Below are 14418 nucleotides of genomic sequence, written 5' to 3'. Positions count from 1 at the left end.
GTCCCTGTGCTCGGAGCTAAAAGAGCAACCCAAACACAAGCAGAAGCCAATTTAAAACTAGCATGATATTTAATAAGAGGTTGTTTTTGGCAGGATCTGAGCAAAATCTGTAGTACTGATGTAAAAACATCATACAAATCACTTTAAATTAAATGAGTGAATCTTACCTAGACACATAACCTTTAGCACTGACATAGGAAGATGTCTCTGTGGCAGTCGGCTGCTGTGTCATAGTCTGAGCTGCAAGACACTTTAAAGAATACACAAGACTGAATCAATAATCAAACAACATGAGTCTAGAAATCTTGAGTCTCTAAGAATAGTATAAAAAAATAGTAACAAAAATCTTCATAATTTACTAACACTCAATATTCAAACAACAGATCACCAAAAATGAAGAAAACAGATGAAAGGATCTTTAATTAGTTCTGAGTATCAAAATACATAGAAATATCAAGAGGATTCATCTTAAGTATGTTGAGAATGTAGGTGCATTTTTAGGCATTCTAGAGACAAACAACAACATTGATAAAACGCATGCAATCACATTCTCACAATTCACAGATGCACCGGTAAAAGAAGTGCAATCTTTGTTAAAACGTTTCAGTCTGGAACACAATTTTGCTTTCTTATCTACATTTGTGAGTTCTGGGTTTTGATTAACACTTTCTTTTAACAGTGTACTCACTGTCCACCCTCAGCTCAGCCTTGCTGGAGGCGATGCCACTGTCATTTTCAGCCATGCATCGGTACACGCCCATGTCTGTGGGCAGCACAGCTGTGATGATCAGCTGGCGATGGCCTTCCTGGTCTTCATTGATCATGTAGTGGTCGCTTTCCTCCAATATCTTTCCATCCTTGAACCATCTCACAGTGGGTGGAGGATTGCCAACAATTACACAGTCAAAACTGACTGGAAACCCATCAGGAACATCTTGGCTACGGAGCTCCGTCAAGAAGACGGGTGCCGCTGGGAGGTTGGTAGGTGATTAAAAGAACAGAGAAGAGCAAACAAACCAAAAAAACAAAACAAATCATAGCAATTTTTTTAGGAGAAATGCTGAACCAGGCGAAAACATGACATGCCATCACTTTGAAATCCAAAACAAGCAAGTCGCACCATTTCTGGTGCTGCCTTATAATGACAAACAAAATCCAGCACTGAATCATGCAACTTATGAAGAAACAAACAACAGTTGCAAAAAATTTATAGTAGAACCACATGGAAGAAATGTCATACCAGGGCGTCCTGTCATGAAAGCAGGCATCGGTCGCTCCTGAGTTGGGGTTTGGGAGCCATCTTGGGAGAAACCCATCTTTGTGATACGCAGCTCTACCTTAGTACCTGCTACTGCTATGATGGCTGTTTCGATTGGCACTCCTTGATAAGTAAACATTTCCTGGAAGCGCTGGGAAGCTACTTGAGCTTCTGCACGATTATCAAACGTATGTAGATATACTGATCATCTTCCCGGTAAGATTTTAGGTCCGTTGGTGGTAAATCTCCTTCATCTGCACTAACAAACGGTTCCTCTTCCACATCCGGGGGAGACAAGTACGAAGAAGTCGCCGTAATCGTTTGCTTGCTTGCCGTAAAGTCTCATCCATTTCACTCCCTGAGGAGCTCTCAGCTTCGCTATCTGCACTGTAGCCCAGAGTGAGGGGGCGTCGCCCAGAAGATTCCCGCAGTGACCCGACAGTGACTTTGCCACTATGGGTGGAAATACCAAACTTATTGGTTACTTCACAAGTATATACACCTGTGTCTTTGGTTGTGGCAGCTGTCACTACTAGAGAGCAGGTGCCATCATTATAGATGTCAATATGATGGTGCTTGCCATCTGTTAAGGGTTCACCATCTTTCAGCCAGCGAACTTTATCCGGCTTACCCTCCACAATGCACTCAAGATGAATTGTCCCATTGGGCTCCTTAGACTGATCCTTAAATACTTCTTTGAAGACTGGTCGCATGTCCTTCCTGGCTTTATAACCTTTAAAGGCTGCCTGAATCTTGACAGCAGCCTCTAGCAACTCATCCCCTTTCGGAGCTTCCATGACAGGTTCCACAGATGTCTTTGTAACAGATTGCTCTGTCATCTGGAAGTGCTCATACAGTTTCTTGGAGGCAATAGTCTCAGTGTGACTTTCCACAGTCATAGAGGACTTGCTGCTTTTCTTTAGGTAAGACACCAAGCTTGTTGTCCCACTGAGAGATTCCTCATCAGAACTTGTATAGAGATTAGGCTCCCCAGTGATATTAGGAGTTGGTTCAGCAGGTATCACTTCCTTTTCAGATACTTTTCCCTCTTTGCTCTGGGCTTTTTCTTTTCCATCTTCTTCTGGCAACTCTGAAATTGAATCTAACGTGGGTTCCCGACTCATTCTCCTCTTCTTGGCCACTGCATCCCATAGAGCATGTAAATCTCCCTCAGAAGCCGCCTCAGGAGGCAGTTTGGGCTGGCTGCCTGCATCCTGAGAAAGTGTTGTGTCATCTCCTGTAATCAGGGAGCCATTCATAAATCAAGTCTTACTCATGTATATGATAAAATTTTTATGTTGGAAAAAATATATTAAATATATCAACCAATCTATCCTTGCAACAGCAATTTCACTGTAATTAAACTCAAGTAAACTGTGAATAATACATAAAATCTAATCTAAATTTATCACTGAAACAAAGAGAATAAAAAAAAGTGAAAAACAGGAGCTAAAAACATGAAAAGAAAAGACTATGTAATAGTTGTAGTAACATTTCTAAATATATTGTACTTGATGCTGAAAACCCTATTTTGACATTGCAGTCTTATTGACATGCATATGACAGTAACCTGAAGAAGTTGGAAAGAGACAGGAAAAAGATATTTGGAGACTCTAATCTCATTATGAAGTTCCAAACACTATGAACAAGACATACACAAATGATCGTTTCCACATATGAGGTTGACAAAAAACAAACATAGTAAGTTAGATGTGAGGTTAAGCAAAGTAAAGTACCTTCGAGGTTGAGGTTGATTGAAGTCTTTGCCTCTTCTGAGGCTACACAAGAATAGACACCCTGATCTGTAGACTGGAAATCCTTTATGAGCAAAACTTGGCTCTTTCCTTCTGTTACCATTTGGTACTTGACCCCAAACTCTATCTCTCGGTTGTCCTTTAGCCATGTGACTGATTTGCTCTCTGCAGAAAGTTCACACTCCAAACGAACCATCTTTCCTTTTTGGGTCTTAGAGCTGCTTAACATTTTGGTCATGCTCACTGGTTCATCTGAAGATCCAAGGTACATTCAAAGAACAGTTGAAAAAATGTAGCAAGAATTCAGCAAGAACAAATACAAAACACAACAAATATAAAATACACTTGTATATTTTTTTAGTGTTTACTACTACTGTAGCATCTAGGGAAGAGTTCTTCACTCCTGGTCCTAGAGAGCCACTTTCCTTCTGAGTTTAGTTCTAGCTGTAATTAAGGTTTTGGTGTTTAGTTTAAAGCTATAGCCAGGTGTGTTGGAGCACAGTTGAAACTAAACTCTGCAAGAAAGTAGCTCTCCAGGACCGGGAGTGAGGAGCCCTGAACTACTGCAGAATAGCAAGCCTTCTAGATGGGCTCATGAAGGCAGTTTGGTTAGATGAAAAAACAATGTACTCTGTGAGGTTGCTTTCAACAAATTGGTTATTTCAGCAAGTATTCACTTACCAAGTGTCACAGTTTGAGGCAGCTGAACAGGCTCTCCAATACCAGCACGGTTGATGGCCGCCACTCTGAACCTGTAACCTGCCCCAGGTATGAGGTTTTCAACCAGAAATTCAGTGTTGCATACCGGTTCTGTGTGGCAGGGCAGCCAGAGGGCACTGTCTACTAGACGCATTTCCACACGGTAACCAGTGATTGGACTTCCTCCATCACTAAGGGGCGTGAACCAAGACAAGGTGACAAACTCTGGACCTTTACTAACCAGCTCTGGGTCTTCAGGGGGATCAGGCACAGCTATAAATAACCAGATTAAAAAAAAAAAAATTTATAAGCATAATAGCAGAAATTATAATGAATGAAGCACAAATTAAGACCCTTACATATTGTGATGAGTTTGGCCATTGATAAGGCATCCCGTGCTGCAAATGTTATTTCCTGTGTGGGCTGAGCATGGGCTTTCTTCAAAATTAGGCTGTAGGAAGAGCCACTTGCTCTCATGGCCCATTGGTCATTACATTTTAGCTCAACACCATTTGCATACCAAGTCACTTCACTCTCAGGCACAGCTTCATTCAAAACACAAGTGAACTCAACTTGTTCTCCTGCAATGGCAGTCTTATTTTCCAAAGGCTTGACCACCTCCAGTTGCCAAGCTGTACAGAACAAATCCATAACATTTAAATAATTTACATTTATGCATTTTAGCATAATATTTTATACATTATAAAACAGGAACATGAAACTACAGCATAATAGTAAATAAATAAAGATATACCATGTATAATAAAAAAGTAACTGCATCATTATTCGAACTAATAGTCATGACCTATACAACTACAGCAATAAATTTTCTTTAATAAAATTTGATCATCTAAGTTGCATCATCTGATGTAATACCTTACATCTATCTAAATTAAATGCTAATACTAAAGAAATGACCTACTTTTGACAGACAGAAGAGCAGTGGTTGATGAAGTGCCGGCTTGGAATGTAACCCTTGTGTTTTCACAAGGATGCAAGTCCTTTAAAAGCAGAAGATGGCGTCTACCACTCTCAAAGGAAACTATCTCAACGTTTGCGGACTCCTTTACAGGCTTGCCATCGATTAACCACTGGCAATCCTTGGTTTCAGGACGGGACAAGGAGCATTCAAAAAGTGCTTCCCCACCATTAATGGTCTCCACGTTACTCAGCTCTTGAAGAATGTCAATTGGTTTAGCTGCAAGACAGAGACAATGCCTGAAAAAACACTAGCTTTATACACGCCAAAACAAGTCCCTGTAATATTCAATGACTTTGACTGGCCTTGAATTGAAAAACAACTTCTGAACTTAAAACAATTACTGAATCTTGCACAATCACACTCAATTAAAATTTCTTCCAACATTTCACTAGCATATACAGAAGCATTCAGCACAGAGTAGCGTAAGAAGCAAAGGTAGCTGTGATACAAGCACATGATGGTTAATGCATAGCCAGCCAGATGATGATGATGATGCTAAAAACAGTAAAAAAAAAAAAAAACTGTATGCCAATAAAACCCTTTGTGGTAAGCCCTTACTTGTGCAATTTACAACTAAATAGTTCTCAAAGTCTTTGCGAGTCTTATACTGGCTCTTTGTGATGATCCAGCTTTGAGTTATGGATGACACACAGATTCTCTTTGTCTACAGGTGTGCTCACCTTGCACCCTGAGATGTGCCATGACAGAGGTTCCTTCTGCCTCACAGGAGTACATTCCCCCATCCTGGGGCTCTGCACAGCTAATGTACAACCGTGCAACAGTCCAGTCCTGTTCCACTATCACCCTGCGACCGTCTGCTTGCACAGGTATGCCGTTTCGCTTCCATACGGCCTTGACTGGCCGGGAGTACTGACAGATGAACTCTGCTGGCTGGTTTTCTGCTACATGTTGGTCCTCCATGGCACTGACCACCTCCACATTGGGATCTATAGAGGGTTGGTGGTGGGGATAAGTAATATTCACAAGACCCCAGTGCACTTTGAAGTAGAGTTCTTCACCTCAAGCCTCTTTTAGGTTTTGGGTGGTATTTAATGTAATTTAAAGCTAAAATATAAGCCTGGTACTTTATTCAGTTTACAACAACAGCCTTTACAACCTCAGCATCCAAGACAGTGCTGCAGCTGTTTCTTTTTCTTTCACATTGAAATAAGTGTAAGTGTAACATCTTTTGCTTCTCTACTCCAAACTGACCAAGGACATGGTCAATTACAAACAACACATGCCTAGTTGCCTTGTCAAGTCAAACTAAGGCCAGTTTATAGAAAAAGTACATGCAGGACAAACAAACAATGAAGACTGATGTAGTGTACACTTATCTGATTTAGAGTGCATGCAAGAATATTATTGTTTTCTCTTTGAATTTTTGGGCATAAAGTTGCTTGAACAATTTCACTTAGATGCTTTGGTGCATCCAATGCCAATAGGGCTTTCAGTTTTATACAGGCCTATACATTTTACCTCAAGCATATTAACAAACTGAAATAAAAAAAAATTAAGATCGATAGCTGGAGTAGTGATAGGCTGTATATCAAATAATATGAAAAAATAGACAAACAATATACTGACTTCTACACACACTTTTTTTTTTTTGATAATGATGATGAAAAATCTTGTTTTTTAATTTAAAACATCTGAACTATTCATTTACTTTTTTTCAGCATTTTTTAACATGATTAATTGAGATTAATTAATATGAATATCATGCTTTTTTATGGAAGGGCCAGTGCAAAAAAAGTCTGGGCATATAAAAATCTGAACCCCTGGCCTGACTGTGCCAGTAGTAAAAATGTTTGTATTGAGACCTGCTCCATTTACAAACTCAAAATCAGTGTTCTTATTTAATAATTAGTATGCCAATTTTGTAAGTAATTAGCAAGCCGTGATACTGCAGCCAAATCCAATTTTAGGTTAGAAATACATGGCACATGGACTACATGCATCCATGAATTATCTTTAAAAAAATTTTTTTTTTTAACCCATCTTTCCATATACTTTTACCTAACAGTAAAGAGTCTAAAAAAAGATTCAATTCTAGTCATGGGTAACCCTAAAAGAAAATAAAGTAAATCAAATCTTGTTCTGACAGGATTGCATTATTGAGCACTTAACCAAAGGACTCTCCAGGGTAGTCTGTGAAAAGACACTTTGGATTTAGAGTATTATTAATATGGATAAGTAATTCAGTAATGTGAGTATACAAGTCTGAAGAACACAAACAGTACTGAATTACCCTCAAGGACAGATTAAGACACAATTCAAGATTTATGGTCTAACTGTAACTGTTAAAAAGATGTCAAGACAACCTAAATGCTTCAGAGAATAAGTAACCGACTTTTATGTTTAGGAAATTCATCGACACAGTATTAGTCCAATGCTAGTAAAATTTTAAGCTTTTACATTTCTGTGCTGCCAAGTACTGCCAAGCACCACTGCATTTGGTACCTTTCACTAACAGCTTGGCGGAGGATGTCAGGCCACCTGTTTTGAACAGGACTGTACCCGAATCATTGGGAGAAAGGTTCCTTAGGGTGAGAGTGTGGACATGGTCTTCACCCACACTCATTTCACTGAAGGTACTGTTCTCCAAACGAGTGCCGTCTAGCCACCACTGAACTCTGCCTTTGGCACGGCGAGAGAGCTGGCAGGAGAAAATTGCCTGTTCGCCCACAAACACATCTGTATTCTTTATACCCGACACTATGAGAACCTCAGCCTCTGCAGAGACCAGACACAGAATCCCTTAGATCCCCAGTGTCTAAAAACACTCATACATTGAGGATTCTTCAAGAACATAATGTGAACTTATGAGGACGTAATGACAAAAAGGTACAGATTTTATATAACCTCCAGCCGGAGAAAAATCTGTTTGCTTTAAAACTGGAACTGTTATAACTAAAATACAGATTGCAAATTATTTAACAATTTGAATACCTTGCACAGTGACTGATGCTGTGGTCAACTGGTCTCCAGCATCACAAGTGTAGTAGCCATTGTCCTCTGGTTCCAGATCATGGACATGGAGCTCCAGCACACACCCTTCCTTTTTCATTTCAAATTTCTTACTGGGTTGGAGCACCACTCCACCCTTTCTCCACTCTACACTTTTAACTGGCTTAGAAAGCTCACAGCGCAAGGTGATACTTTCTCCCTCTATTGCATTCTGGTTGTCTAACTCCTTCCGGAAGTATGCAGGTTGACCTGAAGATGGAGAAGAAAAGAAGTTAAAATAATGTAAATTTCAGATTTTAAACGGCTGCTGATACCTGTGAGGGTATAAAAATCTTCTTTGTTCCACAAGGAGGGGCAGTTATAAAGAAATGAAAACCAGAACAAATCTTCTTGAAACCATTTGTGTTCACTTTATATTCTGGCCATGTTTATAAAATGAAAACAAAAAAGTCAAAGGCCTACAAACCCGTTTACCTTTAACAGTAAGGGTGGCACAGCTTTCTGCATCTTTGGTTTTGCATGTATACAACCCTGCATCTCCTTCCTCCACTCTAAGGATGCGGAGCTGATGGACAGCTCTGTCCTTGTAAAGCAGATACTGCCCCCCTGCCTTTATCATCACTTCATCTTTGTACCAGGTGACAGAGGCCTCAGGGTCAGAAGTCATGCAGGACAGTGTGACTGTTTGACCCTCTTTGGCAGTTAAGTCCAGAGGCTTCTCTAAGAATATGACTATGGACAGGAGAAACCCAAACCCAAGTTCTGTCACATCACAATGTCTGACTGATGACTCTGAAACTTAGACACTTGAAGCAATTGAACATATACTGTGGTACATTAAAAGAGCTTTACTAAGTGAGAAACTTCTGTTTTAACAGTTATGGGCAGTAAATAGACAAAAGACTGTTTGAACCAAAGAATGTATGAAAAATTCTCAAAAAACAAAAACAGGACAATTTTGAAGTGTAGCTGTAGAATACCCAAGGCAAATGGAAAAGCAGCTGGAAGCCTTTTGTTATTATTGCGCGAAATTAGTGCAGCTACTACCTAATGACAGACAGATGATTACTTGCCAACAATGAGCGCTGTTAGCCATAATGTGTCTTTTTACCTTTGGGTTTCTCCTGCACCAACAAGTAGGCGACGCTCTTCTCAGGGCCAACCACAAAGGCAACATCACCTGAGTCATCGGGTGTGACCATTTTCAGCACTAGGCTGTGTTCCCTCCCTCGGCAGCTGATTTGATTCAAGTCATTGTTTTGAAGGTGGTTGGAGCCGAGCCACCACTCGACATTCGTAACCCCTGTATGAGACACCTCACACAGGAAGATAGCATCCTCGCCCGTTATCACTGTCACATCCTTTAATTCTCTTGTGATTTTTACACATTCTGGGAATGGATGGAAGGAATGTGATGAAAGGGACTTTTGAGGATCTTCCGAAAAGTCAAAAGAGGTAAATATCCCACTACTGACTATCTACTATAGGTGACTTATATTGTGAGAGGATGTATTTGTCCACCAAACAGTGTAGTTTTTAAAGAAAGTTTGTGGTTTTGTTGGAACATTAAAAACAAATCCCAGAATTGTGGACAGCATTATGTGATCAAAGTTCACATATATTTGCTTTACATACTACTTGGATCATGCCTTAGTGACAATCTAAAGCAGGGATCCTCAAATCTGGCCCACAAGATCCACTTTCCTGCAGAGTTTAGCTCTAACCCTAATCAAACACACCTGAGCATGCTAATCAATGTTTCAGGATCATTAGAAAATCACAGGTAGATGAGTTTGATCAGGGTTGGAGCTAAACTCTGCAGTGCATTGGCCCTCTAGGGCAAGATTTGAGAAACCCTGATCTAAAATATAAAAGCTACTCAATCTATTCATTATTTGAATATGCTAATACTAATATGTACTTTTGCTTCTGCAGGGAAACAATGCAAAATAGAGCCCATCTCTAAAGAAGAATCAAGATTGTTACCTTTGACAGTCAATGTAGCTTTGCTTCTTTTGTCTCCTGCTTCACATATGTACTCGCCACCATCATCCACTGATAGCTTATGGATTTCCAAGGTTTGGATTCTGCCATCACTCTTTATGGAATACTTCTTTCCATCAGATAGGACCTGAGTACCCTTCTTCCAGGTCACACTGGTATCAGGTATTGAAGTTTCGCAACATAATGAGGCACTACCTCCCTCTGTGATTTCCTGGCTTGTTAACTCCTTCACAAACGACAGCACAGGGACTGCTGTTGGGAATCAACGAAACATAAAACACATTTTAAGATATGTGCAAACCCTAAACCTGCATATTAGAAGATTACAAGATGGTAACAATTTTTCTTTTATATAATTGTTTCTAAACGCATCCAGGGACAAGATAAGCCTAACCTGGGAATGCTTGAATCATGAAACTTTTGCAGCACTTCTATTCTAGATCAAATTAATCACTGATTAGAAAAAAGGAACACAGAATAGTCAACCTAAACGTAATATACAAAGAAATAAAACTCTGCATACTACCAAGCAATGGACAAGACAAATTTGGCAAGTGCAGACAAAGCATACAACATGCATGAAATGTTGAGCTTTCTTTTTGGTGTATATAAAAAGGCTGGTCACATGTAATTTTTTTTGCTTATTATATTACATATGTGGAATGGTTTGAATATTTATGGGTATAGGATGATCATACACACAAATACTAAACACATGCAGCAAATAGTGCATGTATTCAAACTCACTGAGAAATAAATATAGGTGTGAAATTAAACAAACTACTATTTAGAAATCCCCAAAATTCATTAGTTTTACCTCTGACTGTAAGACAGGCAAAAGAAGTGTGTGCACCCACATGGAAGGACACCGTGCCTGAGTCTTTTTGAGTGACACTTCTTAGTGTAAGTGTGTGTCTTTTGCCTTCCATTCGGATTTCATTCATCTCATTGTTCTGTAGTGGAACGTCTTGCAGCGTCCACTGAACAATGAGTGCATTGTCATGAGAGACAAGGCATTCGAAATGAACGTCCTCGCCTTCATTGACAATGCAGCTCTTCAAGCCAGTTAAGATCGTGATTTCAGGTTCTGAAAGCAAAATCAGGTTTAATTTTTTCAGAAGCAGTCAACAGATCATAAAATAAATAACCTTCCACAGTATCACTTTAACATCTACTATAAGCTAAGCTTTTCAAGAAAATTCACAGCAGTTCATGACAGAAATAGCAACACTGGTATAAAAATAAATGTTAAACTACAAGGGTATGGTTTATAATGTTATGTCGAATGCAAAAAACTCTTATACTTAACTCTTGTACTTAATCTAGTAAAATGAAATGGGAGTGCATTGGAGAAAGTTTGTGCAAGTTTTGATGAAATTTAAAGTTTGAAACCATTTGCACAAGAAGGTGTTAAAGGTGTTCTGGGATCAAGTACAAGCAAACCATGAGAGAGGATGATGGCATTATACTTAGGATGATGTGGAGTAGATGCATGATCATCAAAAGAGGATGATCAGGTAAAGTTTGATCAGGAGGGATTAGGACTACAATGTGATTCATACCCTTCACAGTGAGTTTGGCATATGTCCGATCATGTTCTGTTTCACAGCAGTACTCTCCAGCGTCTCCTTCTTGTAGCTTGTAAATGAGAAGCTCAGCAACAGCCCCATCTTGCTTCAGCTGATATTTGTGGCTTGCTTCTATTACACTTTTGTCTTTCCTCCAGATGACTTTGGCTCCAGCTTTGTCAAGTTCACAACGAAAGACTGCATTTTCCCCAGCTTCACTTTCTAGATCTTTCAGAGATGATTTGAAAAGAACTGGCAGTGCTGCAAAAGGTGAGTAAACAAGTGTTTCAAGGTCATCATGAAGAAACGGCTTTAAATGATAAAGGAAAGAAAGATGGTTCAAGCTCAAGCCTACCCTTAACTTTCAGATGTGCAATACTTTGGCAATCTCCAGTGTCACAAATATAGTCACCAGAGTCCTCACAATCAAGGTCGTGTATGACCAGTTGGGCATGGTGACCATCTTGCTTTAATTCATATTTAGCACAGGGGCAAAGGCCAATTTCACCCCTGCGCCACTCAACTGGAATGTTTGCTTTGGAGAGCTCACACTGGAAGCTGATGCTCTCCCCCTCAACAGCTGCCTGGTTCTTTAGTGTTTGTGTGAAAATGGCTGGAAGTGCTGCCAATGCACAGAATGGTATAAGATGGAAGAGATTAAAGATTTTCCAGACAAGTAAGAACCGAAATCAACAGTTCAAACCAACATTATAGTATACCTACAGTATACAATAAAATGTCTTTCTTTAAAGTATTTTCATAATAAGCTGTGGAAGCATTTATACTTCACAAACACGGGATAAATGTGGAAGTGAAGTTCAAAGATGGGTTTGAATAATGGAAAAATTCAAGAAGCAGTTGTTGTTCTCCTACCATTAACTTTGAAATTGGCTGTGGTAATGCTGTCTCCACAATCACAAGCATAGTCTCCAGCATCTTCAGGTTTAACATCAGTGATCTTCAGTTCAACAGTAGAGCCAAATTGCCTGATGAGGTACTTTTCTCCAGAATGGATCACCTGCATCCCTTTCCTCCAAACAACAGGAACTCCAAGTTTGGAAAGCTCACACTGGAAGATGATGCTTTCTCCTTCAATAGCTGTCTGGCTTTTTAGCTCTCGTGTGAAGGTGGCTGGAAGAGCTGACAATTTAAAGAGTGGTATGATGTAGTAAATATTTTTTTTCAGAGAAGTAAGATCAAGATAATACAACTGCAAACAATGGTTAGTTAGAATAAAAAATAAATAAATTGGCCTTAACTTCATTTAAAATTGGGGAATCATTTGCACTTCACAACCAAGGAATGCACGTGTCAATGCATTTCAAAGATGCATTAAAATGATGGAAAAATTCATGAAGCTTTTGGTCTTTTCCTACCATTAACCTTGATGTTGGCAGCTGTCATGCTGTCTTCGCAATCACAAAAATAGTCTCCAGCATCTTTAGGTTTGATATCAGTGATCTTCAGCTCAACAGTAGAGCCAACTTGCTTGATGAGGTACTTTCCTCCAGAATGGATCACCTGTGTTCCTTTCCTCCAAACCACAGGAACGTCGGGTTTTGAGATTTCACAGTGCAAAGTGACACTATCCCCTTCTTGAATTTCTTGGTTCTGTAGCTCACGTTTGAAGACCACTGGTAATGCTGAGAAATCAGGCAAATTTGTTGAACTATGAACAGGATCTTTTGAGATTAGGTTTACACTTTGAATCAAAAATATTCTTTCCACTGATGGATGTAAAACATTTTTCTACAAAGGCTTAACTTATATTTTTACCACCTTCTAAGATGTTTAACCAAACCTGCCACCTTGCTGCAAATGGCAAAACTATAAACCAGACAAATAATTTGGTACACTAGAATAGCCAATGCAGAGCACTATACACTACCCTGCAGTAAATGAAGACATTATTAATGAAGCTTCTTCATCGTTGAATACGGTTCAAATAAAAGATGAGTCCTACCATTGACTTTGATGTTGGCAGTGCAGATGTTATCTCCACAATCACAAGCATAATCTCCAGCGTCTTCAGGTTTAACATCAATGATCTTCAGCTCAACAGAAGAGCTAACTTGCTTGATGATGTACTTTTCTCCAGAACTAATGACCTTGGTTCCTTTTCTCCAAACCACAGGAACTCCAGGTTTTGAGAGTTCACAGCACAAAGTAACACTTTCCCCTTCTTGAAGATTTTGGTTCTGTAGCTCACGTTTGAAGACCACCGGTAATGCTGAGGAATTAGGAAAATTGGTTGAACCAGACACTGGATCTTGTGAGATTTATACTGCCTAAAAATGTCTTCCACTGAAAGATGTAAAACATTCTTCTGAAATGGTTTAACTTATTAACTTGGGCAAAGTTGTTAAACCAGGAAAAGGATCTTGTGAGATTAATTTGTCATTGTTAGGTCGTTGAGGGGTCAAATAAAAGCTCAGTCCTACCATTGACTTTGATGTTAGCAGTGGTGATGTTGTCTCCACAAACACAAGCATAGTCTCCGCTATCTTCAGGGTTAACATCAATGATTTCCAACTCAACCGTAGTCCCAGCTTGTCTGATGATGTACTTTCCACCAGTATGGATCACCTGTGTTCCTTTCCTCCAAATCACAGGAACTTCAGGTTTTGAGAGTTCACAGCGCAGAATAACAGTGCCACCTTCATCACATGCTTGGTTTAGCAGTACTTCCGTAAACTGAATTGGGAGAGCTGTTGAGGCAGGCACTTGTTGAGTATACTAGCTCAATTTGTTCACTATTCTGTAATAACACAGATTGTGTACAGGCAAAACATCTTGCAAATCTTAACTTTATAATATTACTTTATAAATATTAAACCTAAGTCAGGGAAGTTCACTATAAATACACTGTAAAACTACTAATGAATGTTTTACAAGAATATAAGAATGTTTGTCATCAACACCAATGAGACCACTCAAAGAGAAACATTTCTGAGGTTCACATAGCCATTTAAAGCAATCCAGTTTGTATGTTTAAAAAAAAAAAAATAATTCACCATCAAGACTGGAAATGATATCTTGAAAATATTCAAGATACAAAAACAATGCCTGAATCAGTTTCCATCCATGCACAGTATGGCAGAATTAAGACTTTGAATAAATTTTTGGATTTCATAGAGCTAAAAACTGCATGAAAATTGTTACATTTAGAGATACAAATCGAAC

The 14418-nt window shown here is 39.2% G+C and overlaps 1 protein-coding gene across 1 annotated transcript in view; it reads right to left on the bottom strand.

Moving 5' to 3' along the window:
* Window positions 1-148: 148 nt before the first annotated feature.
* The window catches only part of LOC113042568 (obscurin-like), a 38312-nt gene continuing 24042 nt past the window's right edge, over window positions 149-14418 (bottom strand). Inside the window, 23 exon segments of the mRNA XM_026201511.1 lie at window positions 149-214; window positions 216-250; window positions 689-970; window positions 1241-1447; window positions 1450-1554; window positions 1557-2495; window positions 2995-3264; window positions 3694-3984; window positions 4071-4343; window positions 4634-4909; window positions 5374-5640; window positions 7157-7429; window positions 7646-7912; window positions 8138-8395; window positions 8775-9053; window positions 9650-9919; window positions 10485-10754; window positions 11230-11496; window positions 11591-11857; window positions 12109-12375; window positions 12612-12878; window positions 13199-13465; window positions 13677-13943. Coding sequence (XP_026057296.1) covers window positions 164-214; window positions 216-250; window positions 689-970; window positions 1241-1447; window positions 1450-1554; window positions 1557-2495; window positions 2995-3264; window positions 3694-3984; window positions 4071-4343; window positions 4634-4909; window positions 5374-5640; window positions 7157-7429; window positions 7646-7912; window positions 8138-8395; window positions 8775-9053; window positions 9650-9919; window positions 10485-10754; window positions 11230-11496; window positions 11591-11857; window positions 12109-12375; window positions 12612-12878; window positions 13199-13465; window positions 13677-13943 — 6215 coding nt within the window. The 3' untranslated portion in view covers window positions 149-163.

This window comes from Carassius auratus, chromosome 24 (genome assembly GCF_003368295.1).
Source record: "Carassius auratus strain Wakin chromosome 24, ASM336829v1, whole genome shotgun sequence".
NCBI classification, from domain to species: Eukaryota; Metazoa; Chordata; class Actinopteri; order Cypriniformes; family Cyprinidae; genus Carassius; species Carassius auratus.
Note: the sequence above shows the minus strand (reverse complement) of the source record. Positions and strands in the feature narration are given on the sequence as shown.